Source organism: Vipera berus (genome assembly GCF_964194415.1).
Source record: "Vipera berus genome assembly, chromosome: 5".
Classification (NCBI taxonomy): Eukaryota; Metazoa; Chordata; class Lepidosauria; order Squamata; family Viperidae; genus Vipera; species Vipera berus.
Window position 1 is genome coordinate 93764901 of NC_138207.1, and position 27251 is coordinate 93792151.

At 43.9% G+C, this 27251-nt stretch overlaps 1 protein-coding gene across 1 annotated transcript in view; it reads right to left on the reverse strand.

Moving 5' to 3' along the window:
* SYNPO2L (synaptopodin 2 like) overlaps nucleotides 1–27251 on the reverse strand; it is a 68396-nt gene that overhangs the window by 24207 nt on the left and 16938 nt on the right. The window contains exons 2-3 of the mRNA XM_081329001.1: nucleotides 22100–22251; nucleotides 3197–3840 (exon numbers count right to left, since the gene is read on the reverse strand). Of these exons, the coding sequence (XP_081185127.1) occupies nucleotides 3197–3840; nucleotides 22100–22251 (796 nt within the window). The remainder of the gene's footprint in view (nucleotides 1–3196; nucleotides 3841–22099; nucleotides 22252–27251) is intronic.

The window sequence follows — 27251 nt, forward strand, 5'->3', positions numbered from 1 at the left end:
TCTTTCATTGTTTCTTAATGACCAGCTTTCAGAGGATCATTGCTTTAACACTTTAACATTGACTGTAGCTGATTATTTTCTCTGTCACTGCCTTTCTTCTAGAGTTCATATCCTCTCTAGTTTTACAGCATACTGTCTGTTTTTATCTACTTCACTGTCCAAAAACTCAAAACTTTCTACTACCTTCATTTCTTTGCAATCAGCTGTGAGTTCACTTCCTTCAGTCTTCTTAATATTTAACATTAGCCTGGATTTTTAAATTTTCATTTTTACTTCCTTATTTGCTCTTTAAATCTTCCTTACTTGCAGTTAACAAACTATATAGTCTAGGGACGGTATAACTTCTAACTTCACCTCCATTCCTATTCTCAACCACTGTTTTTTTTCCAAAGCAGCTTCTTGCTTTCCTTGCAAATATTCCTCTAAAGAAATAAGCTATTGATTATTTACATAAATAAATCTTTTATAGAAAAATTCCATAAATCTCAATTGACTTCTCCTAAGGAAATGAATCCAGGCAGTGGTGGTAGTAGTAGTGTGTGTTTGTGTGTCTCTGTGAAGATTGGCAAGTGATATTCATTCTTTTTATGTATCTTTGTTTTCTCCGCCCTTCAACAATTTTCTCCTCTATTCTCCATATGTATTACTAACTAACCAGAAAAGTGGGGGGGAAGCTAGCAAGATAGGAAAGCTGTACAGACTAAACCATTAACTCACCCTGCTTACAGCTGTTAAATAGGAACAAACTAAAGAAAGTATTTATCATGATCTCAAGGCCAGGAGTGATAAACAAGACTTTAAGAAAAGAACAAAGTGTGAACAAATACTTTTTGCAAGGATCAGCAGAGGTATCATGACCCACAGAATGTAGGATGGAAATAAGGTGTGGGAAGATTTCTGTATAAAGTGGACTTTGGAATCTCTTATCTCCTTTGAATTGACCTAGCAAGTAAAAGACAAGGGCATTCTCTGTTTTTGCCCTTGTTTTCACTTTTCTTCCTTTTTGCTAGATCTGATATGTGTGTGTGAATGGGAATGTGTATGCTTGCAGAACAGGTGGTAACAAATAGTTAGAAAACTCTCAATCATGCTCCTAGGTCAATGATGGCAAACCTTTTAGAGACCGAGTGCCCAAACTGTGACCCAAAACCCACTTATGTATCGTCGGGTGGCAAGTGGGCATGGACCATTGGGTGGGTGTGGCTATGGTGGTAAAAAATTCAATCAATTATTCCAACATTGCGAGATCTTTTTTTTTCCCCGTGAGAAGTTGAAATTGATTGATTGCTTGAACCTTTTTTTTTGCACATGGCGGTGGAAGCCTAAAGCGAAAAGGTTTTATAAAACCCAGCTGAAGGCTTAGGACTGGGGCGATGGCGCGCGTGTCCACAGAGAGGGCTCTGCATGCCACCTGTGGCACGCGTCCCATAGGTTCGCCACCATGGACTTAGCGTTAGGGTTAGGTCACCATGAACTCAGAGAGCAAGATGGATATCGCCAACCAACTCGGAATACTTGGGTATGCTTAGGAGGGCACTTACTTTTCTAGCCTGCCATATCTATGTTTCCTGGTAAAATACATAGGAAAATCCCATTGGAGGAAAATTCCACTTAGGGTTAGGGTTAGGTCGCCATCAACTCATAAAGCAAAATGGACATAGCCAACAAACTCGGAGTGCTTGGGTATGGTTAGGAGGGCACTTACTTTTCTAGGCTGCTCTATCTATGTTTCCTGGTAAAATACATGGGAAAATCCCATTTTGAGGAAAATTCCACTTAGGGTTAGGGTTAGGTCACCATGAAGTCATAGAGCAAAATGGACATCGCCAACAAACTCAGAGTATTTGGGTATGCTTAGGAGGGCACTTACTTTTCTAGGTTGCCCTATCTGTGTTTCCTAGTAAAATACATGGGAAAATCCCATTGGAGGAAAATTCCACTTAGGGTTAGGGTTAGGTCGCCATCAACTCATAGAGGAAAATGGACATCACCAACAAACTCGGAGTTTTGGGGTATGGTTAGGAGGACACTTACTTTTCTAGGCAGCCCACTTTATAAAACCCTAGTAAGGCCACACCTGGAATACTGCAACCAATTTTGGTCACCATATCACAAAAAAGATGTTGAGAGAAGAGCAACTAAAATTATCAAAGGCCTGGAGACTATAAAACATATGAAGAACGGCTGCAGGACTTGGGTTTGGCTAGTTTAAAGAAAAGAAGAAACGGGCGATATGATAGCAGTATTCCGGTATCTGAGGGGCTGCCACAAAGAAGAAGGGGTCAAACTATTCTCTAAAGCTTTAGAGGGCAGGACAAGAAACAATGGTTGGAAACTGACCAGAGAGAGAAGCAACCTCCAAGGTCCCTTCCAGCTCTATTCTGTTCTATTTAGTGCAATTAAGCAAAAAGAATATAATCCTAGTCATCTGAATCCAGCCTTTGTTCTGATACACTGATACATTTATCACTGCTCCTTGAAACATTGCTTCCAACAAATTCACATTTTTGAAATATCGTTAGAATTATTTTAAAATAACTGCATTTCCCTAATCCTCCTTAATTTTATTCTCTGTCTTCCATCTCTTTTTTATGATTGGAATAGTACTCAAATTAAACAGCAGGCTAACAAGGAAGTTCATGACTTGCACATGAAGAGAAAGCACAACATTATAATTAGATGTTCATGATCTAATTAAAATGCTGTATTTGGGTCAAGAGAGACTGAGCAGCCGTTTGTTTGTTTGGAATGGTATAGGGCTCCTGCTTGAACAGGGAGTTGAACTAGAAGATTTCCAAAGTACCTTATAATCCTATTATTCTATGTTCTAGAGTCTAGACCAGGGGTAGGCAACCTTGGCTCTTTTATGACTCGTGGACTTCAACTCCCAGAATTCCTGAGCCTGGGAGTTGAAGTCCACGAGTTCCTGGGAGCTGAAGTCCATGAGTCATAAAAGAGCCAAGGTTGCCTACCCCTGGTCTAGACTATGCTAAAAAAGTCAAGGTGGCCACAAAAGTGCAATCAAAGCTCTATGCTGAACCATAGGTAGACATTTCATTTTAGCTAGTGTAGAGTTTCCATTTCCTGAACCATAGGTCCAGGAACCCATGGTTCAGGAAATGGAAACTATACAAGCTAAAATGAAATTTTATAAAAAAGTATTAATAGGGGAAAAACAGCACTGCAGAAGACCTACTAGCTTGCTTTGCTTTCTCTGCATAGCTGGTAGTCAGATCTTCATCGACTGGGTGCTCCACAGGACCTATCATGGGGATCAAGTGCCGCTCTGCTCGAATTGTCCTGGTTGCATGAGGAAGGAGCATGGCTTCAGGGGCTGCCTCTGTCTCTTCAGATAAGAATGGATGAAGTAAAACTTCACTCTCTGAGACAGGTGCATCAGTGAGGTTTTCTGTGTGAAATACAATCTCCCTCTTAGCCACTCCACCAAGGCCTTCTCCTTCTCCACCTGGTGCCACCACTTCAGGTGTGCTGTCATAGCCACTCTGCTCAGAGACTTCATCCTGTGGCTCACCCACTTTGTTATTTGATCCCCCTGGTGGGGAACGGGGAGTCTTCTTGCGAGCTCTCCGATGCTTTTCTTGGGTGATGTTGTCGGCATCACTGTCTGTCTCAGCGTAGTATGCTTCACTGTCTGGGGGGGAGGTCATGTTCTCCAAGCGCTGGTGCTGGGGTTGCTCAGCTTCTGGGGCATTTTGGGGCCCTCCTGTTTCAGAAATGTGTTCCTGGGAGGCTCGGTTTAGTGGAGAAACGAGTGAGGCAGCTTGCTTAGGAGAAAGGGAGCGCAGTAATCGTGCCTCAGACAGATCTCTGATTGTTGCCCTGGAGAGACCAGAAAAGGAAGAGAATTTTAGTCAGTTATGTATGTAGGTTACAAGATTCACTTCTGATCCATTACTTTTTTTGTATCTTTTCATCCTACTGGCCACTGGGATGAAAGTGTAAGGATTCCCTCTTTTGACATTCCACCTTTGATACTTTCCAGAGTTGGTTAGATTGTGTTCTCCAGCTGCCCTCATTTTGAGGTCCTTTTCTATGAATCCCTGGGCCCTCTGCTGTCCATCTTGATTAATTACTTGGATGAGGGAAAGCAATGTGCTAGTAAAAGGTACCCTCCCATACACGTAAGAGTTGTATTCACTACCCGACCTGTGAGATGCACGCACGCATGCACACACACCACATATGTGAACTGCTCAAAGTGACCTTGTAATAAAACATTCACAACAGGATGAACTGAACCTGAGTAGTGATGGGTGAAGGTGTCACTGCACGTTTTTTTTTGTTCGTCAGAAAAGTTCATTTCTAACTGTACATTTCCCCTGTTCTCTGCACCTGTTGTGATAACTTATCTGGTAACCATAGTGAATCCCATATGACTAGCTATGTTATGGTTTCAGTCTGTTTACTGCGCATGTCTAGAGAAAGTTCTGAGTTGTTATCTGTATTGTTTTCTTCACTTTGCTGTTACTGACTGTTACGTTAGGATGTAGCCCAGCTAGCTCTGTATAATATATATTTAGTTTTTATATTTTTGTAAGTAAAAGGTATTTAGTAAGATTATGCGTCGTGTTTTTATTGCCTTCCTGCAAGCATATCATGCATTCTCTGAAGCACGGTCCGTCGCCCTCTACAAAGGTGATTTTTACCTTGACATTTTGGTAGCAGAGGATGGTTTGATTTATGTTTTTGGAGATGCATGTTTCTGCGGCTGTTATCAGTTAGTTAGTGCTAGTGAGGCAGCGGTGATTAACTGCTGAAACATGTCAGGAAGGAAGCCACGGCTGAAACGGGAGGCCAGGAGCTTGTCTGTTGGGCATCTCCCTTCGACCTTAAGGACTCCGATAGCTTCGGCCACACGCCTTGGAGAAGACGCACCTGCTCCTATCTACGATGCAAGGTCAGTCACTCCTTTTTCTACTTTTCCAAGCTCCCTGGCAGCTGCTTTTGGAAATGTTCACACTCCAGGGGCTCAAGATGAATTTCAAAGGCTTGGAGCGAAACCTAAAGTTCAGCCGAAGAAAATTCCTTCTGCTCCTTCAAGCCCCAAGCAAACTATGCGAGATAGGGCTATACAAGGCTACTGTAAACAAATTGGGGTTTTTGAAAGGCGTTTGCAGCAGGCAAAGGAATATGTGTCAATGGTTCAGCAATATGAGAGGAATTATGAGCATGAACCGGCCATATTGCCACACCCACAAGGAGAAGCCATATTGCCTCCTTCTTCCCCAAAGCCAAAGTCACGCCCATCATTGAGTGTCATGCAAGACGAATGGGAACCGGAGGCTCCTATGTCACATGATTATGGGCTGTCCCAAAGGACATACAGAGCCACAGTGATGCCTGAAGCAAATGTTATAGCACCATCTACTGGTGAAGCTGCATTAAGACATGAATTGGAGCTCTCACTCTCGCAATTGTCTATGGAGGAGTCTTTGCTCAGAGATACAAGATTTCTGCCGTTATCTGGGGCTCCAGCCCCTGATGGTGCTAGGATTCCTGTTACTATTGCTTCTCCTGTTAATATTGCTTCTATGCAAGCCCCTCTACCTGGCAGAACACAGCCATATTTAACCCACATGCAATTGCCACCGGGTTCTCATATGCGAAGGCCAGTGTCATCTGCAGATTATGCTAATGCACCAGCCCCAGCGCCAGCGCCTCCTGCTGGCCAGGGTGGAATAGCAGCTCAAAGACAGTCACAGCCAGCACCAAGACTACCGGCAGCTTCAATGCAACTGCCGCATGTCCAGGCACAGACGCCACTGGTGCCCCCTGCAGGTTATGGTCGGATTGCACAACCTGCACAGCCAGTACCTCAATTGTATATTCCTCATCAAACACCTTCTTGTACCACTGGCTGGTGATTCAAAATTAAAGAGGTCAGGACAGAATTACAGGGCATGGGTCAGTGAGGTTGGACTTTTGCTACGCAGAGAAGGTACTCACATGATGGTGTTTAATCCTCCTGCCCAGCCATGGACTCCTGACATATGGGACTTGGATAATAGAGCATGCACAACATTATTGATGTCAATGGACATTGAATTGCAGCTCACGTTTTCACAAGATGCAACTGCCCAACAAATTTGGACTCAGTTAGAGACATGTTATCGGCCTACATCAATTGAGTCTACATGTTTACTTTTGTCTGAGTTCCATGGTTCCAGATTAAAACCTGGTGAACATATTGGAGCACATTTGACTAAAATGAAAGGTATTAGAAAAGAACTGGGTGAAAAAGGCTATCCTATTGATGATTTTCAAATGATCAGCATTATCATCAATTCTTTGAATCATGAGTGGAAAGATGCTATTTCCAAGATTAATCAAGTGCCTATTGCTCAACGCACAGTGGATCATGTATGCAGGATCTTAGCCGAAGAAGAGGCACTTATGCAAGCTGCGCCACATTTAAGGGAACCACCTGCATCAAGAGCTTCAGCGAGGCGTGCCTTCCGTGGAAGGACCTACGTTCCAAGAATGCCAAGATGCTACATCTGCAATTGTGTGGGACATGCCACCCGGGATTGTCCCCAACGAGTTCCAGCGCCCGTCACATACCAGCCCAGAGGAACAGATTCCAGAGGAGGCAGAGGTAGAGGCAGACGACAAAGTCGTGGTCGTGGTTCCAGGCGTGATTCACAAGCTCCACTTGTCACATTGGTTGTGACCAACGATCCACAGCCTCAACCAGAGTACGACAGACGACTTCTTTGGACTTTGGACAGTGGAGCAGCATTACATGTTACCTACAGAAAAGAGCTTTACACTGAGATGCACGAGCCTGAACCTGAACTTCGTGAACTTTACTCTTTTTCCAATCATCCTGTTCAGGTCATGGGAAAAGGAACTGTCTACATTGAAGAGCTCGGTGCTCTCATTCCAAATGTTTACTATGTTCCGTCTGCCAGTAGTAATTTGCTTAGTCAGAGTCATTTGTCTAGGTTTTCTCATTTTCAGGTCCACCATCTTGAAAAAGCAAGTTATATAGTCAAAGACGGAGATATTGTTGCTGAAACCATGTTGATTGGTGGTGTTTATTACTTAAAACCAAAGCCTAAGCAGCAAGAGCAGGCAAGTATACAAGCTCCAAAAAGGGAAAGCACAGGCCCAGAGAGAGACGTCCCAGAGAGAGATCCTGTTGCTACTCCAAAGGTTCCTAATAATGATAAAAAGACACAGGTTGCTCACAGCAAGCCTGAGGTTCCTACTAAAAATGCTAATGTTGAGAATTCACTAACAGGTAAACCTTTGCATTCCAGGTGTATCCATAAGTGGCACAGAAGATTGGGTCATGCCAGTTTCCGTGTTCTGAAGAAGATGCCAGAGTTCGCAAGAGGTTTGGATCTAAAGGGGTGTAAGGTGTTCTTGGACTGTGCTGTCTGCAAGAAAGCCAAATCCAAGGCAGCAGCAATTCCAAAACACGCTACACGCCTGTCAACACGCATTTTTGATTTGGTACACACTGACATAGTTGGTCCTTTTGCACCAACACTTGGTGGTAAAAGATATTTCTTGACAATCGTTGACAATTATTCTAGATATGGATATGTATATCCTATGAAAGAAAAATCTGAGACCTTTCAGATCTTTAAAGACTTTGCTAGTCTTGTCTATACCCAATTCGAGGTCAACATTGCCAGAATCCAGAGTGATCGCGGTGCTGAATTCATGTCTCAGCGTTTCCAGGACTGGATGCGTGAGAATGGGATAGTACATCAGACATCTGCTCCTCATACTCCAGCTGAAAATGGGGTGGCAGAACGCAGAAATGGGGTTTTGCAAACCATGATGCGTTGCCTCCTTGAAGATGCTAACCTCAGTCTTCCATACTGGGGTGAAGCTATCAAATATGCTAACCATATCATCAACCGTACTTGGAGTAGTGTGATAAATCAGACCCCTTATTTCATGTTGTATGGACACAAGCCTGATCTCTCACATCTCCATATTTTTGGTTCATATGCTATGGTCAATATTCCTTTAGCCCAAAGAAAGAAAGGGGGTCCTGCAGCAAAAAGGATGAGATTTATGGGCATTGATGATAATTCAAAATGGAGCAAATACATTGACTCTCATCATGTTATTGTGGTTTCACAATCTGCTACTTTTGAGGAAGATGCTGACTGGTCCAGGATTCATTCTAACGATCCTGGAGTTTATTTTCCTAGAGATGATGTTGCTGATGCCACGCAACCTGATGATCAAGATTCACAGGATATTGTTCCTTCCACGAGTTCTTCTCAACCTACTGTTCCGTCTTTGCAAGCCGCCGATGTTGCTGCTGGCGACGATGAAGACGAGGACGACACAGAAGAAGAATGGACGGCTGGCCCGAGACGTTCCAAGAGGTCCACAAAGGGAATCCCTCCAAAACGGTATTCGTGGCAAGTAACAAAAACACCTGTACCTTTGATTTGTAATGTTACACTTCCACCTGAGAAGTTCACACAGATCAAACATCTTCCTGAATCAGAACAAGATAAATGGTTTGAGGCAATGCAGGCTGAAATGGACAGTCTAAAGAAACTTCAAGTGTTTACGCCTGCAAGCCCTCCAGCAAACAAGAAAGTTATTGGTACTCGATGGGTCTACAGGATCAAAAAGAAGCCGAATGGTGAGTCGTTGTACAAGGCCAGACTCGTAGCCCAGGGTTTCGCTCAACGTTATCCTGAGGACTATACAAATACATACTCACCCACAGTGCGGACTGAAAGTGTGAAAATTGCATTAGCGACTGCAACTATCCTTGGCCTGGAAGTTTTCCAGTTCGACGTTGAAACGGCTTATCTTCACGCTGATCTTGATGAAGACATCTACGTCAAAGGTCCTCCAGGTTTCAGACAGCAAGAAGGGGATACCTGGTTTCTACACAAAAGTCTTTATGGTCTGAAACAGTCTGGTTTAATGTGGTACTTATGTCTTTCTGACAAACTAAATTCAATGGGCTTTATTAAGTCCGAAACAGATGAATGCGTGTTTACCAAAAGATCCGGTAATAGGTATGAGATAATTCTTGTTTATGTCGATGATATTGTTTATATTGGTCCAAATAAGCAGATGAGTGAGGTTTTTGCTAAAGCTTTACAAAAGTTTTTCACATTGAAGTGTTTAGGATGTATTAACACTTATTTAGGTGTTCAAATTGCCAAGACTCAGAAGGGGTTTAGTCTCACACAAGAAGAGAAGATTGAACAACTGTTACATCACTGTAACATGGAGGACGCTAAGCCTGTGAGTATACCCATGCAAACTGATTTTCACATTTTGGCACATGAACCAAGTCCTGAGTTCGAAGATCAAACACTATATCGCTCAGTCATTGGGTCGCTGCTGTATATTAGTAGTTGGACTAGACCCGACATTGCACTTAGTGTTAATCTTTTATCACGACACGTAGGCAAGGCAAAACAGTTTCATTGGACATGTGTTAAAAAGTTATTGGGGTATCTAAAACACACCAAAGACATGAAGTTGTTGTTGGAACCCACACATACTGACTATGCAGAGTTATGTTGTTTTGCAGATTCAGATTGGGCGAGTGATAAGAAGTCACGGAAAAGTACATCAGGTTACATGATGTTTTTAAATGGATGTCCTGTTTACTGGCATGTGCATAAACAGAATTTTGTTTCTTGTTCCTCTACAGAAGCTGAGTATGCTTGTGTGTCTGATGCATGCAATTCTTTAACCTGGTTTGATGCTTTAGTCACAGATATCTGGACACATCCGATTCGACCGATCACAGTGATGGAAGATAATGAATCTGTGGTTTATATTTCTGAAACACGTTTTACAGGTTCAAGGTCCAGACACATTGACATCCGATATCAAAACATAAGGCAACTGGTTAAACAAGGTTTTGTGACATTACAGTATGTGCCTACACGTGATCAAATTGCTGATATGCTGAACAAACCACTTCCTACAGCCCAGCATGAGTATCTGCGTGAGAAGATGTGCCTTACTTGAGTCTTCACTTTGCTGACGAAAGAAGGGGAATGTCACTGCACGTTTTTTTTTGTTCGTCAGAAAAGTTCATTTCTAACTGTACATTTCCCCTGTTCTCTGCACCTGTTGTGATAACTTATCTGGTAACCATAGTGAATCCCATATGACTAGCTATGTTATGGTTTCAGTCTGTTTACTGCGCATGTCTAGAGAAAGTTCTGAGTTGTTATCTGTATTGTTTTCTTCACTTTGCTGTTACTGACTGTTACGTTAGGATGTAGCCCAGCTAGCTCTGTATAATATATATTTAGTTTTTATATTTTTGTAAGTAAAAGGTATTTAGTAAGATTATGCGTCGTGTTTTTATTGCCTTCCTGCAAGCATATCATGCATTCTCTGAAGCACGGTCCGTCGCCCTCTACAAAGGTGATTTTTACCTTGACAGAAGGAACAGTCAGGGATCTGTGGCACAGCAAACCAAAGTGTGTATATACACTATCTCTCAAAGATACATATGGTTAGCATGCTAACCAGGTGGAAGGGATAAACAATAAAAACCACTCAGATGGGTTTGCTGTATCTAAAACATTCCAATGTCTTCCTGTAATTTTCACTGAATCAGAATAAGAATAGAGCTGGAAGGGACCTTGGAAGTCTTCTAGTCCAATGCCCTACTCAAGCAGTAGACCCTGTACTATTTCAGACAAGTGGCTGTCCAGTTCTCTTCTTAAAAGCCTCCAGTGATGGAGCACCCACAACTTCTGAAGACAAGCTGTTCCACTGGTTAATTGTTCTCACTGCTAGTAAATTTCTTCTTAATTCCAGGTTGCTTCTTTCCTGTATGTTGTATCTTCAAAGTGTTTTAGTTGATTTATTAGGTGAGATATTTTAAAGATTTGCAAGATACATAAAGGGGTGGCTATATCTTTAAAAAGGTAAAGGTAAAGGTTCCCCCGCACATGCGTGCTAGTCGTTTCCAACTCTAGGGGCTGGTGCTCATCTCCGTTTCAAAGCCTGTTGTGACTCAGGGCCAGCCTGTGGTTTCGGCAGCCGGCTCAGACGTGTCGGATGACTCAGATGAGGGGGAGGAGGACCGTGTGGGAGACGAACCGGTTGATGATGGCGTGGAGGCTTGGCAGAGTTCCCAGCCGGGGCCCTCTTCTCAGCTGCGTGAGCCCGATAGTGCGGAAGATGATGACCCACAGCTGGCCCTGTTCAAGGACGCCCGACGCAGGAGGCAGTCGAGCAGGAACAAACAAAGAAAGAATGTGGGACTCCTCGGGAGGAGGCACAGGGAGACCACGCCCTGAGCTCTCTATAAAAGGAGTGTTTGGGGAGGGGCTGGTTGCTGAAAGCAACTTTTCCGCTTGAGAAGACAAGCTCTAGTGTTTTTGTTATCTGCGTAATTAAATCTTGGCAGAAGCCTTTTAGCCTTGGACGCTTTCCAGTCTCTTCTTTTGAATAGGGGTTTGCTAGAAGAGGGCTGGTTCAGAACAAAGCCGAAGAGCCAGCGCTTGTCCGAGGACGTCTCCGTGGTCATGTGGCCAGCATGACTAGACGCCAAAGGCGCACGGAACGCTGTTACCTTCCCACCGTAGTGGTCCCTATTTTTCTACTTGCATTTTTACGTGCTTTCGAACTGCTAGGTTGGCAGAAGCTGGGATGAGTAACAGGCGCTCACTCTGTTACGCGGCACTCGGGATTCGACCCGCCAAACTGCCAACCTTCTGATCGACAAGCTCAGCGTCCTAACCCACTGAGCCACCGCGTTCCTTTATGGCTATATCTTTAGATGAAAGCAAAAAGATTCAGAAATATCTAGACAGGTCTGAGGCACTGAAATGAGAAGAATGGAGTACAGCAGGGATAAATGTAAAGTTCTGCATCCATGTGGAAATGGAAGGCTTAACTATAGAATCAGGGAGACCTGGTTCAGCCCATTTGGATGGGCTGGGTGACCATGTCACCATAAGTTAAAACTGAGCCAGAGCTATAAGTGATGAATGATTAGAACTTGAATGATTGAGTTAAATGTATAGTGTTTTGTTTTGTGTTTTAAAACAGGGCCAACCCATAGAGTTATTTCTTGCTCCAGCTTGAGGATGGCTCACAAACCATTCCAGAGGACATTCTAGCATCTTACTCCATTGCACCTCATTCTCTACCTGCAGCCCAAAGAAGGTGTTGGTGTTTTCCTGCCTCCCAATGCTCTGTATGCACAATGCAGGACATGTGGATGGACAAAGGGGAGATGATTTGAAATGACATGTTCCATGTTTGCAAACGTGTTTTCCCAAATGATTCTGCTGGTTGCCTGTGAGACTATTCCCACAAAGTGACAACTAATATCTGTCAGAGCCCCTCAAATGTATTTGCCTTCAATCCTCTTATCTTGCTTTTACCTATGTATTTTTGAACTTGCCATGTTCTTGGGGGAGGATGCTTGTATGGGGAATGTTATTTGCTTTGCTCTGCTCTGTACAAGGTGCCCTCCCTCTGGGTGAGAGGACTGTGACCTGAAAACATCTGTCTTATCTCCAGACAATGGAGTCTGGGACCATTGGGAAACAAAACCGAGACAGACCTTGAGAAAGGCACTAAATCTCCAGACACTCTGGCACCTGTGGATTGGCTGGATTTCAACCAGATGGTTGGACAGTGGGGGGAGAAATTTTGAATTGTCTTTTGATGTACTCTTATGCACACCAAATCTTCAGACCTTGCTTTGCTCTCTTGCCATCACTTTTAAAAAGATTCCTGTTTCAAGAGTTCTGCTTTCTTAGGAGATCTAGTTGAGGCAGGTCCTTACAATATCTCTAACTTGTTGCTTCCACCTACCAATTGTGAGGTCCAAGAATCAACTCATTAATCCATAGATTCATAGGTGCCACATGGAGGAGGTTTTTCTCACGTTGGACTGAATTGGCATTTCAGATGAGGCACTACCAATCAGTGATCTCAGAATGCTGTGTTTTAAAGTAATTTGGGTCAGCAATACAGTTGAACTATGTTCTGGGTGCATCCTGTTGAGCTAACAAGATGTGAGACAAAATTGTTTCTTGCTGACTTCAGCATGAGAGGAGAACATGGCAAAGCAGCAGTGTGGGTGCGACACACTATTATCTATTCTGTCAGATATACTAAAGATATCTAACAATAAATGAATACAGATATACTTACTTTGATTTCTCCCACCAACCTTTATGCTCTCCCATCTACTTCTTGGAATGTGATATCTTTTTTATGTAAATTTTATTGGTTTTTATAAGGGTGGGGAGGAAAATGAAGGGATAGGGTGTGGGGTTGGGATAGTGGGAAAATTGGGGGAGGGGTTGGGGTTTCCCCGAGTTGAATGTGATATCTTGTATACAACTATAAAAATGTGTCCCTTGACCTGAGAAAAGATGCCCATCCATAGAAAGCAGGTGAGGACTTTCATCTGCGAAGTAAATCTGAAAAAGGCTACAAAATCAACTAATAGTCAAATATAAATTCAACTGTTTCTCTATGGGTTTGTCACTTAGCAGAGCCTCTATATTTTGTAGATTGCTTCATGAACATTAATGTAATATAAAAACCATAAGCAGTGTGGGAATGTAGGAATAGAAAGGTATGTTACCATTTCCTTGTTCATGTTGCTTTCAAGGGCATAAATGTCCTATTAAAACAAGAATCTCTACGACTTTGACAATTTATTATGCAATGCCTCACCAGGAATTCTTGTGCAATAAAAACATGATAGCTGTACATCTGGTGTTCCAAGCTTCTTCCTTATATTCAATTGCTTTCTCCCTATGAGAAAAGCCTATTCAATTCCTTTCTATAGACCTGAACTAATGAGGCAAGCAGAAAGATGGCTTAAGTAGCAATTGAAGTAGAATTTTGCCAAATTCAACTGAATCCAGTTTGGGATCAATTTCTAAATATATTTTGTGTTGATAATGATGACAAAAATAATTTTTACCACCACAAAATTTTCTCAGTGTCATCCAATGGATCTGAAATATAGAATATATATAGAAATAAATATGGAAGAATTCCTAAGTAGAATTCAGAATAACAGTCTAGTCCAACCCCCTGTTCAAGCCAGAGACCAGTGATGAAGCACCCACAACTCCTGAAGGCAAGCTGTTCCATTGGTTGATTGTTCTCACTGTCCAAAAATTTCTCCTTATATCTAGGTTGAATCTCTCCTTGATCAGTTTCCATCCAATGTTCCTTGTCTGGCATTCAGGTGTTTTGGAAAACAGATTGTTTAATTCTTTTTTAACTTTTGTACTTTTGTAGTTTTAAGATATGCCCTGTTCACCGCCCTGAGTCCTTCGGGAGAAGGGCGGTATAAAAATTTAATTAAATAAATAAATAAATAAATAATTGTCTCCCTCCTCTCCGTGACAGCTCCTCAAATATTGGAACACTGCTATTGTGTCACCCCTGGTCCTTCTCTGCTATTCTAGAGGACCCAGATTGTTGGGGGCAATATGCTGCTCTGTAAACCACTTAGAGAGGACTGTAAAGCACTGTGAAGCGGTATATACGGTAAGTCTAAGTGCTATTGCTATGCCCAGTTCTTGCAATCATTCCTTATATGTTTTAGCCTCCAGCCCCCTAATCATCTTTGTTGCTCTTCTCTGCACTCTTTCTAGAGGTTCAACATCTTTTTTATAGTGTGGTGTGACCAAAACTGGATGCAGTATTCTATTTGTGCTCTTACTAAGGCTTTATAGAGTGGTATTAGTACCTCACATGATCTTGATTCAATCCCTCTGTTAACGCAATTTAGGACTGCATTGGCTTTTTTGACTGTTGCATTACACTGCTAGCTCATATTTAAGGGCAGTAGAGGAGCGCCGGTGTAAAGCCAGCCCATTAAGAATGTCTGCGGTGTGTCAGCTTGTTGGAGAACAGCTTGAGGCCAGCTGGCCAGGTGAGCAGAAGATCGGGGAGGGAGAGAGAGAGAGAGAGAGAGAGAGACAGAGAGAGAGAGAGAGAGAGAGAGAGAGACAGAGAGAGAGAGAGAGAGACACAGAGAGAGAGAGAGAGAGAGACAGAGACAGAGACAGAGACAGAGACACAGAGACACAGACACAGACACAGACACAGAGACACACACACAGAGAGAGAGAGAGAGAGAGAGAGAGAGAGAGAGAGAGAGAGAGAGAGACGGAGGGGGGAGAGAGAGAGAGGGAGGGAGAGACAGGGGGAGGGAGAGGGAGGGAGGGAGAGAGAGAGAGAGAGGGAAGAGGGAGAGAGAGGGAGGGGGAGAGAGAGAGAGAGAGAGGGAGGGAGAGAGAGAAAGGGAGGGAGAGAAGGAGAGGGAGAGAGAGAGAGAGAGAGAGAATATGAATATATGTGATTGTCCTTACTGGACTTTTAGTAAAGAACGTTTAATGAAATATTTTGATTTTTTTTAATTAAGAGATGAGATATGGGGATAATTAGGCTGTATTTAAAGATGGTAGATAAGCTACTAAAATTGTTTTTACCTGTTGGGATGAAGGAGAAAGATTTTTCCCCCTCTTTCTCCTATTCTTTTCTTTTTCCCCTCCCACAATTTTTTTCTTTTCTATTTTTCTATTTGTAGTTTTTATAGTTTGCACCGGCTTTTTATTTCATAAATACAAGGAGGACTCAAATAGACATTGAGTATTTTATTTGAAAGTAACCTTCGACCCAGCATCTATTTTTTTTGGTGTTCAAAATGCTTTTGTTGCATGCAGAAATAAAAATTTGTTTTCTTTGTAGCAGTTCATTGATTTCATAAATGCAGCACAGTATAGTTTTTTTATACATAGCATCAGGGCTTTTTTTTGTCATAGAACGCTCAGAACGGAGTTCCGGCACCTTTTTTTGGATGGAACCTTGTAGAGTAGGCAAGGCGGGTTGTATGACATGTGAGTTCTGGCACCTTTTTCTTTTACAAAAAAAGCACTGCATAGCATAAAGGTAAAAAATAATATATGCAGTGTTATCTTCATTTTAGATGTCAAAAGGGTTTTGTGGCTCCCAGTGTTTTCTTTTCTGTGGGAAACAGGTCCAAATGGCTCTTTCAGTGTTTAAGGTTGCCGACCCCTGGTCTAACCAAACAAGCCACAGCTGACAGCTGGTCTTTGCTAAACGCCCCCCCCCCACAAAAAAAGCAAAGTTGCAAAAAGAGAAACCAGAGAAGGAGCTAAATGTTTTCTTTCAATCTCCTCTGGAAGAAAAAGGAACGCAGCATCCGCCAGGGATTTTTTGTCCAAATTGGCACCCAAAGCAAAGGGAAAAAACTGCTGCGGAGTTTTGAAAAACTGCCAGGGCCCCTGAACCCCTTCCCAAAACAAAGCACCCCATGCAGCCCAGCCTCATCCCACACAGCTGCCATGACGCCCCGCCACTTACTTGTCCAAAATGAAGTACAGGTTGAAGCCCCTGTAGCAGGTGGTGCCCCCCTCCTCTCCTTGCCCCCCTTGCCCGTCACAGGGGACCATCAGGGCATTCAGAAAGGAGGGGAAAAGCCTGTCTGGAGGTGTGTGGGGGGTTCGGGGTGGTGGTTTCAGATTTCCCTACTGCTCTGCTTTCCCTCCAGTCTGTTTTCAGGGCGCCTCTGCCTTGCGCTTCCAGCGCAGCGCAACTGAGCCCGCCACTGTTGGCCAGGCAATTGGCAACTTCCAGTTCCCATTGCTTTACTTTGCCCCAGATTTGAGGAACGTGGAAGCCTCACCCCACCTCCCATCCCCTTCCCTGCAAAAGAAAGAGCTGGAATCTGGTGCTAATCCTGGTGCTTCTGCTGATCCCTAAAGGAGTGCCAATCAGAAGGAGCGCCAATCAGTTGGAGCCCAGCACTGATCCTGGCACTTCTGCTGAGCCCTGACAGTCCTGCAGTTCCAACTGTCGCTCGCTTAGGCTTGTGTGGTGCTGCTGCTGGTTCAGCTCATTTCCCTCCCCTGCTAGGATGATTGCGTACCACCTGCCATGTGCCAATGTATCACAAGTGGTACCCGTACCACCGGTTGAAAAGCCCTGCACAAGAGGGTATTAAGTTCCCTGTTGCCATAGTGAATGGTGGGCCTTTCCCTACTTTTTCTTTTAGGTGTCAAACTCGCAACGTCATGTGACATGTCGTAATGTATCATGACTTTTTTGGCATTGCTGGCAATGGGGTGGGTGCGGTTTTGCTATGATGCATCTGGCCCGCAGGCCAGCAGTTTGACACCCCTATCTTAGAAGTTCATTGATGGAATGATGAAATGAAATTTTCATGAGTGTGAAGCGTCCACATCTTTCTCCTCCCCAAATGGGCCAGCATTCCCTCCAGATGGTTAATGGGGCAATAAAACAGTAATTAGCCAGTGCCTTACCCCCTCCCTCAGAGCAGTTAGAAGATGGCCTGGTGCCTTCACTTGAGGAAAAAAGGGAAGAACCCAGGGAGTGGATGCCATGCAATGAAGTGGATGCAATTCTCACCAGTGGAGAACCTCAGATGGAGAGGCAATGCAGCAAACTGACCCATTTCCCCCTTTGCAGCAGTACTGGGTCTGATTAAATTCCAATATTAATCATCTCTATGCGCAGAGACTACTGAAAGCCTCACACATTATGGGGTCATGCAAATCCTGTGAATGTCTTGAACTGGAAGAGTCTTGTTGGGAAAATATGTTAGTACTCTTCAAAGAAGCCAGATGGACATCAGACAGGAGAAGGTCAAAGCAGAACTCTCTCATTCTAGAGAATAGAATAGAATAGAATAGAATAGAATAGAATAGAATAGAATAGAATAGAATAGAATAGAATAGAATAGAATAGAATAGAATAGAATAGAATAGAATAGAATAGAATAGAATAGAATAGAATAGAATAGAATAGAATAGAAGCTGGAAGGGACCTTGGAGACTTCTAGTCCAGCCCTCTGCTCAAGCAGGAGAACCTATACCATCTCAGACAGGTGATTATCCAGCTTCTTTTTAATAATCTCCAGTGATGGAATGCCCACGACTTCTAAAGGCAAGCTGTTCCACTGGTTATTTGTCCTCACTGTTAGGAAGTTTCTCCTTAATTCCAGGTTGCTTCTCTTTGGTCAGTTTCCAACCATTGTTTTGTGAGGCTTGGATTGCAGAAAGGCAGTTCCAAGTGATAGGAAAATGTTCCTGCTTATAAGAGTTCAATTACTCAGAAAGACAATGGGTTTCGCTTTGCTTGGATAAACTTTTCTACTTCAAGAGGGAATTCTGTAGCCGTCTGTCTGGAATTCTTTCATTTAGATTCCTACCCTGAACTGGTGCTGTACTCAAAACCTGTGGGCCAAGATGGCCTCCAAATTCTATCATTTTATATTCAGGAAAGCTTCTCTCTTGCTTTTCATAGCTTCCATGCAATATTGCACAAGTAGTCCTTAAGGTAAAGGTTCCCCCGCACATGCGTGCTAGTCGTTTCTGACTCTAGGGGCTGGTGCTCAACTCTGTTTCAAAGCCAAAGATCCAGCGCTTGTCCAAGGACGTCTCCGTGGTCATGTGGCCGGCATGGCTAGACGCCAAAGGCGCACGGAACGCTGTTACCTTCCCACTGTAGTGGTCCCTATTTTTCTACTTGCATTTTTACGTGCTTTCGAACTGCTAGGTTGGCAGAAGTCCTTAACTTACAACAGTTCATTTAGTGACTGTTCAAAGTTATAATGGCACTGAAATATGTGACTTATGACCTTTGCAGCATCCCCATGATCATGTGATCAAAATTTAGATGCTTGGCAATTGGTTCGTATTTATGACCATTGCAGTGGCCCAGGGTCATGTGATCCTCTTTTGCGACCTTCTGACAAGTAAAGTCAATGGGGAAACCAGATGCACTTAACAACTGGGTTACTAACTTATGAACTGCAGTGTTTCACTTAATGGTGGCAAGAAAGGTCATAAAATGGAGCAAAATTCACTTAACAAATGTCTCACTTAACAATAGAAATTTTGTGCTCAATTCCTCTTTCCAGCATAGCTAATATTGCAACATGCCATACCATGATTTACAGACCTTTGTAATGTTGCCATGGATCTTCCATGGATATGGGGGGGGGGGAGAGAAAGAGGCAACAAAGAAAATGTAGCTAGAGCAGAATTTGTTTGAAATAGAATCGCTCTTCTTGGCTTTGCTGCTAGGAACCTCTGATACTCACCTGCTGTACCATTTTTACGTTGGCAGCTGCTGGCTTGAATGTCACCACACCTCTTCTCTGTCCCTATTTGTTTCTTACTTAGTCACTTGGCCACCTGCAAGGCTCCTTTTCCTATGATTGCTAACTTTCTACAAGAGCTTTTAGCATGGACTTTATCAAATATTTTTAAAAGTAATGTTCATGATATTTATTAGATTATGCAATATATCTTCATCTTAAAGATTTTTAACAATTTGCGGAGACAGAACACAGACAGGGACATACTAATTTGTAAGAATAGATAAATCGATAGATCGATAAGATAGATAGATAGATAGATAGATAGATAGATAGATAGATAGATAGATAGATAGATAGATAGATAGATAGATAGATAGATAGATAGATAGATATAGATCAGTGGTGGTGAACCTATGGCACGCGTGCCAGAGGCGGCACTCAGAGCCTTCTCTGTGGCCACATGTGCTGTTGCCCCAGCAGAGTTCACCAGAGTAGTGAGCACGTGGCATTTGGAAGCCACGGGGCAGCAAGTGAGCAAGCAAGCGGCATTGGCCCCCCAGGGATGCCCGAGAGTTGACGAGGGACTGGCCCTTGCCGCCCTGGCTCCTGCCTTGCCCAGCCCGGCTGCCCCCAAGGCACGCACACAGGAGGCGGTGAGCGCACGGGGACTGACAACATCCGGCAGCAGGGGCTGCGTAGCCTGCTGTGAATACCAAGCTGGCCCTTCAGCAGCAGTGCTGCAGCAGCACCGGCAGCAACAAAGTCAGGGGAGCATGTGATGCAGACTGCCGGACCTAACCCTACTCCATCCCATCTCTTTTTGGTTGGAGAGCTGGTTGCCACTGGTCACCTCCTCAGCTCCCTTGAGGGTCTTGCCCTTGGGCCGTGGGTGGAGCCCATTCCTCTTGCGCACCTTGGTACCTACCACAGGTTCCAGCCACTCACGCAGGTCCATTACGCCACCACCCAGAGATGCAGGCCCGCCCAGAACAAAGAAGGTGAAACAGTTGGCTAGGAAGCCCCATGTAGAGGTGATAGAGCACACCCAGAGCCTGCAGGCAAAAGGCCACCCCAAGCGGGGAAAGCCAGATCCCCATCAACGTCATGGCCACCCAGGCCCAGCAGAGATGGGGGGAGGCACACAATCCTAGCTGGGACTGGGGGGCCATGGCGCCGATGGGGATCTGGTTTTCCCTATTCAGGGTGGCCTTTGGCTTGCTGGGGATGGGCACGCTCTACCACCTCTACTCGAACTTGCTAGCTGGCCACCTCTTGCCCTTTGTTCCTGCCTATTCGCCCTGACACTGTTTGACCTGGGCCTTTGCCTGCACAGGACAAATAGCCCAGCCAATTGGGGGGGCAGCAATGGCACGGGGGGTGACCAAGGGGGTTGTGAGGGGGCAGCATGCATTACGATCCATGGCAGGCTGGGGGAGAGAGCAAGAGGTATAGTGGTGCATGGCTGCTGGAGTTGTGGGGGATGAACAGTGACGATGCAAGGCTGGTGGCACTGTAGGGGGGAACGGAGACAGTACAAGGCTGCTGGCATTGGCAGGGGGAAGGTGACAGCATGCAGCTGCTGGTGTGGGGGAAGGGAGATGGCACGAGGGTGGTGGTGATATGGGGAGGAAAGGTGATGGCGCGTGGCTGCTGGAATCATGGGAAAGGCAGTGGTGGGATTCAAATTTGTGAACAACCGGTTCTCTGTGTGGATGCCACTTCCAGAAGGCCATTCTGGGCCTGGGCAACAAAAAATTAGCTACTAGTTCTGCCGAAGTGGTGTGAACTGGCTGAATCCCACCACTGGGGAAAGGTGATGGCACGCAGCTGTTGGTATTGGGGGGAAAGGTGACAGTGTGAGGTTGGTGCTGCTGCAGGGGGGAAGGGTGATGATGCTAGGTGGGGGGGGCAGCTGAACTGCCCATTCAGCATCAGGCAGGAATTCAGGTGCAGAGGCAACAGCGGGGTGGTGGTGGGCAAAATGAGAAGCTCCACCTGATCCTGCCAGCCTGATGGAAATGGGAGGTTTGGCTGCCCCCCCCACACACCATCACCCTTCCCCCCCAATGCCAGCAGCCTTGTGCTGTCACCTTCCTCTGCCCCAATGCCTGGACCCTTGTGCCGTCATCTTCCCCGCCAATGTCAGCAGCCTCGTGCCATCTCCCTTCCCCCCATGCAGTGCCACCAGCCTCATGCTGTCACTGTTCACCCGACTCCAGCAGCCATGTGCCATCACCATTTGTCCTCGCCATGCCTGCAGCCTCAAGCCGTCTTCCTTCCCCTGCCAACGTCACCTTTCTCCCCCAATGCCTGCAGCCTTCCACATCTCCCTTCCCCCAACAGCAGCAGACACATGCTATCGCCTTTCCCCCAATGCCTGCAGCCTCACACTATTTCCTTTCGCCCCACAGTGCCACCAGCCTCACATTATTACCATTCACCTCAGCAGCCGTGCACCACCGCACCTCTTTCTCTTTCTCCCCCAGCCTGCCACCGATCGTATTGCATGCTGCCCCCTCATAGCTCCCTTGGTCATCCCCCCAGTACTCCTGATTGTCTGTGTGCTATTTGTCCTGTGTAGCCAAAGGCCTGGGACAAACGGTATGAGGGCTACTGGGCAGGGACAAAGAGCCAGGGGCCCATAGGCTGTGGAGAATGGCCGAGGGAAGGTGATCGGAGGAGGAAAATTGACTGTAAATCAGCTGAGGTGGGTGGCTGGGGCAAAGTGGGTGTGGCCAAAGGTCAGTGCCTAAATGCCCTAGACCTGAATGCTTGAATGCATCGGAGTCTCATAGATCTCATTCTGGTATGAATGTTTCAACAAAATATGTATAATCAGTGGTGGGATTCAAATACCTGAACAATCAGTTCTATTATTACTTTACAAAAAACATTTAATGGTGCTCTTCCAGTTAAAAATACTCAATTTATCCAAATGGTTTGAGTAATCCGTCTTTCACTCAGTCCCACTAGTGCTTCCCTTACCTTTTAACAACAATGCTGAGGGTGCTATTGGAAGAATCGATGATCTGCATGGTGATGGCATGGGAAAGGCCAGCACATGGTTTTCCGTTAATGGATACAAGTTCATCATTTTCCCTTAGGCCCCCACGACACGCTTTACTTCTCTTGCGAATCTAAAAAAAGGAAAGTGAAGTAGGGATCAGCAGTCCACAAGTGCTGCCATCACTTATTCAACTTTTCAACAGGGAATGAGAGAATCTTGGGCAGAGGCCCAGTTAGGCATATCCACAGGGTACGATAAAAATAAAATCAAGATAGTGGTTGTGATGCTGTGGTGCAAGTTCTGCCCATTTTTATGCCTCACATTTAAAATGGGGGGAGTTTCCATCATAGCATCACAGCCACTCTCATGATCATTTTTACCACACTCTGACTCAGCCATTATAATGCACTCCTTTCTCACTTTGACTTTGGGAAACTCAATCTGAGCAAGAAAATGAATGAATGAATGAATGAATGAATGAATGAATGAATGAATGAATGAATGAATGAATGTTGTATAATGTCTAGTCTAGGTATTGCCAGTAACACAATGTCCTAAAACCTGTTGCTGGTGATAAGCTATTTTAACTATCAAAATATTTTAAAACATAACATGCAAAAGTTACCATTAACAAGTACTCAGGTAAAAAAATTCACAAATAGAAGCTGAATAGGCAAAGATGTTACTGGTCATTGCCTTCAGAAAAGCTTCACAGGAGAGACGATGACAGCCAACAGAGAAATATGGACAGAGGTCAGAGATACCCTGGCATGTGGACATACACAATAGTAAGACAACTCTTGCCCATACGGTTGTCTTATTGAGGGTTTGTCAGTCCTACAGATCAGGTGTCAGCCAGATTTCCAGCTTGCAGTTTGCAGCTTGCTGGCCCTCAGCTGTCATAGAAACAGGGGGGGTGGGGGTTGGCATTTGGGGTGGGGAAGTGAGCTGGTGTGAAATGTTCCCATGAGAAAAGGAGGGATTTGGGGTGACTTTCAATGTATAATTTTCATGCAGATTTTACTCAGTTCTTGACTGGCTTTTCCTGCTATCAGCTCATTCTTAGTACCTCTTCTCTAAATCCACGAAGTTGGGTTTTTTTCTTTCTTGGGATTTGAATGGAGGCAGATCTGACATTAGGCAAGATCTGCTTTATTGGCCAACCCAGAGACCATAGTCTACCATGGGAAGGGCTGAGCACTTGATGTCAACTCCTGGGAGTGACTGGGAAGACTCTGGAGACCCTGGGAGCAATCCCCCCCCCAGCCATGCCACACCTGAGATGAGGCGGAATGGCTGGAGGAGCTGGAACTTGATGAGGAACTGGTTCAACCCAGATGGTCACTGGGTGTAGGATGGATGGATGGACCCTGAGGAGCATTCTGCAGAGGGTAACATTTACCAGGGGCCATCGAGGATCCCGCAGAGCTGAGGGGTGTGAAGGAGATTGTGGTGAGATCCCAATTCCAACCATGAGCCATGCATTTTATCTGCTGCAAGAGGTAATCAAAAACCAAAGAGCCAGAGAAACGTTAGCTCAGATGTCCTCCCAGCAACCCAGCGGCAAGACCAGCTAGGTAGCAGACCCGGCATCAGGAAATCAACTCCTCAGGAAGGCAAAGATTATTTTTATTGAGATCAGCAATGATAACAGAATCTTGCAGGTCTGATTGAGCTGGACCTCTTCCCCTTTTTTATATTCCTGTGAATTAGGGAGTTGTCTGTTCTGAATATTCCGTTTGTGTGAACTTAAGACATGTTTCTTTAGTAATGGAGTTTATGTTCTAGAGGTTTTGCTGGAAGAGGGAATACTGATTATTTTTAATAATAATTTAATTTACATTCCTTTGTAAGAAAAAGAGTATTTGCCCATGCAAGGTAGAGTGCCAGATCCCCCTTTTCAGAGGCTTTATTCATTACTGCCAGTCATATTAATAACAATTAGCCTCAGCCAAAGCACATAGAATCCAAGACTAAACATTTTACCCACATATACGTTTTGTTTTAACCTCTTTAAGAAACAGATAAACATATAGGTCCGTGTGTTTGATACATAGGTAAGATCAGGCACACCATAGGCAAGCCCAGAGGACTACAGTAAGCTAATTTCCCAATTCTAGTTTCCAGGTTTATAGCTACTTTAAAGAATCTAACACATAGGAATTGTCTAAAAGGGCTTTATGGGGAGGTTAAATGGCTTTCAAGGACACAGATTCAAATTTGCCCATCAACACATGCAAAACACTGATCAGCTATTTTCCAGGTAAGGCATCTGTAGGGTTACCAAATGTCCAGCAAAGGAGGACATGTCCTCCAACCAGCAAGTACAATATTAAAATCAAATATTGTCTGGCTGTTCTCACAATAGTCATCATTCAAACTTTCAATAATTGTGATTGTAATTTCTTCCTTTCCTTTGCCCATCTACAGATTCAATTCAAATAGAATTTGAATTCAGAGAGATTTACAGAGATGTGTGTGCCTTGAAAGTTGAATAGCCAACATCAGGGGTTGAACAAGTTGACCAGAGGATATGTTTTATGACATTTCCATCATGTCATTAACTCTTTTATGATATTTTTGTTAGAAAATGTTTTATACAATTTGGCAAATTTCAGTTCCACTGGAGTTATGGATCCACTGATGAACACGTTCTGTAAGTTGGTCCACCTGAGGTATTCTGGTTCAAAAGATTTTGCACTATGATGCACTGTTTCGCTTAATGAAAGATTACAGATATGAGAGTCTTAGTAGTTAGATACTCCTGCATAATATTCTTTTGAAGGATGTAATGAATCTCATCAATGTATTGGGCAGTCATCCCTGGTAACAAGGTGGGCTTACATATATTCTTGTTCCTAAGTAAAACAAACCCATAAAGAACCATGATTTCCATGCTGAGGGACACAGTTAAGACTCATGAGGTAGTAAAGCCTTACAACCAAAGACAGTGAATGCCCACACAGCTGAAAGACATGATCAAAGTCAAATAAATAACCTTTGAGCAATTCTCATTTGATATGATTTTGCTTTTGCCCTGAAGTGTTTTTTAAATGGCAGGAGGAAAATCGATTCATTTGAGCTGTGGTGTTGGAGGAGGCACCTGCACATTCCTTGGATGCAAAGATGACAAACAAGGAACTTCTGGAAGGTATAAAACCAGACATATTGGTGAAAGGCAAAATCACAAAATTCTACCTTACTATTTCAGCCGTGTTACACAAACAAACTCACTAGAAGAGGAAGTTCTGCTCAGAATGGTCAGAGCTGAAAGGAAACATGGTCACCAAAATGACAGACAACATCAAAGCCAACACCAGCCAGAGAATAAAAACTGAAAGAAGCTGTACAGGATTGACATCACTTTTTAAACAGCCAAACTAAAAGCAAAATACTTGCTTTCTAAATAATACCATTTTGCACTTTGTGTTTTGGCCTATACAGAATCAGCTGATATTTTAGGCTTTGCTGAATGAATCCCCCAGAATCTGCCATGGCATAGGATCCCAGCAGTTTTTTGGATTTTTTTTTATTCCACTTTAATTATTTTTATAAATAATTATTTTATAAATAACTCAAAAGTGGTGAATATTTCCTATTTTGCACACAACAATCCTGTGAGGTGGATTGCAGTAGGCTAATGCCTCCTTAAGTAACACCAGCTGCCTGCAATTAGTGCAGGTTCACATCCCACCAGGCTCAAGGTTGACTCAGCCTTCCATCCTTCCGAGGTAGGTAAAATGAGGACCCAGATTGTTGGGGGCAATTAAGTTGACTTTGTAATAATGCCGCTTGGGGTGTGTGTGAAAGCCCTAACAAGCAGGCATATACATAGAATGAAGGCTACTGCTAAGCTTGTAAGCCACCCTGAGTCTTCGGAGAAGGGCGGGATATAAATGTAATAAAAATAAATAAAATAAAATAGTGGCTGGTCCAAGATCATCTGACTGGCTTTTATGCCTAAAGCAGGATTAAAACTCCGTTTCCTAAATTCTAGCCTGGAATTCTGGAAACAACAGGGCCAGGTGGACTGTGGGTGCGACACTTTCATGCCAGGAGAGACCTACCTAATCAGAGTCATAAGAAACTGAACTCTGATGGTCTGACTCTCTGAAACAGGATAATCTAGCAAAATAGTTGGGCAGCATACCTTTATTGTACCTGGCAGCATAAGGTTAGGGAAATATCTAAAACTTTGCCATCATCTAGTGGTAATCTGGATTTCCCAGACATTATCAGGCTAATGTTGGGAGATCCCCAAGCCTATACTTCCAAAATGGCAAGCACTAATAGAAGCCCTGACAACAAATTCTAAGTTAACAAAAGGCTTTAGAAAAGCTTTCAGCTGAAGTAAGGTTAAAAGCACAAATTACAAATGTCAAACTCATCAAATTTGCAGACAACACCAACCTGGAGAGAATATCCAATGCTTTAGAAGATAGATTCAAGATTCAGAAGGACCTTGACAGACTTGAATTCTGGGCCCTACCCAACAAAATGCAATTTAGTGGTGAGAAAAGTAAGCTTTCGCACTTAGGCAAGAAAAAACAAATGCACAGGTATAGAATGGGTGGTATCTGGTTCAACAGCAGTAACTGTGAAAGGGATATAGGAGAATATTTATAGCTCAGGGTTGAAATGAAGATTCCTTGGTGCTCTCTGAGCTTGGTTGTTTTTTTGCAGATGTTTCATTACCCAAACGAAGTAACATCATCAGTGCAATGATCTAGGTGTCCTAGCAGACCACCACAAGTATGACCGGGCAGTGTGCCACAGTTGACAAAAAAGGCAATGCAGCCATAGGCTGCATCAATAGAAGGATAATTTCAAGTTCTCATGAAGTGATAGCACCGACTCAGCCTTCCACCCTTCCAAGGTCAGTAAAATGAGGAGCCAAATTATTGGGGGCAATAAGCTGACTCTGTAAACCACTTAGAGAGGGCTGTAAAGCACTGTGAAACAGTATATAAGTCTAAGTGCTATTGCTATTTTATATCGCACTAGTGAGGCCACACTTGAAATACTGCATCCAGTTCTGGTGACCACAATAGAAAAAAGATTCTGAGGCTCTGGAAAGAGTGCAGAGAAGAGCAACAAAGATGATTCAGGGGGCTAGAGGCTGAAACATAT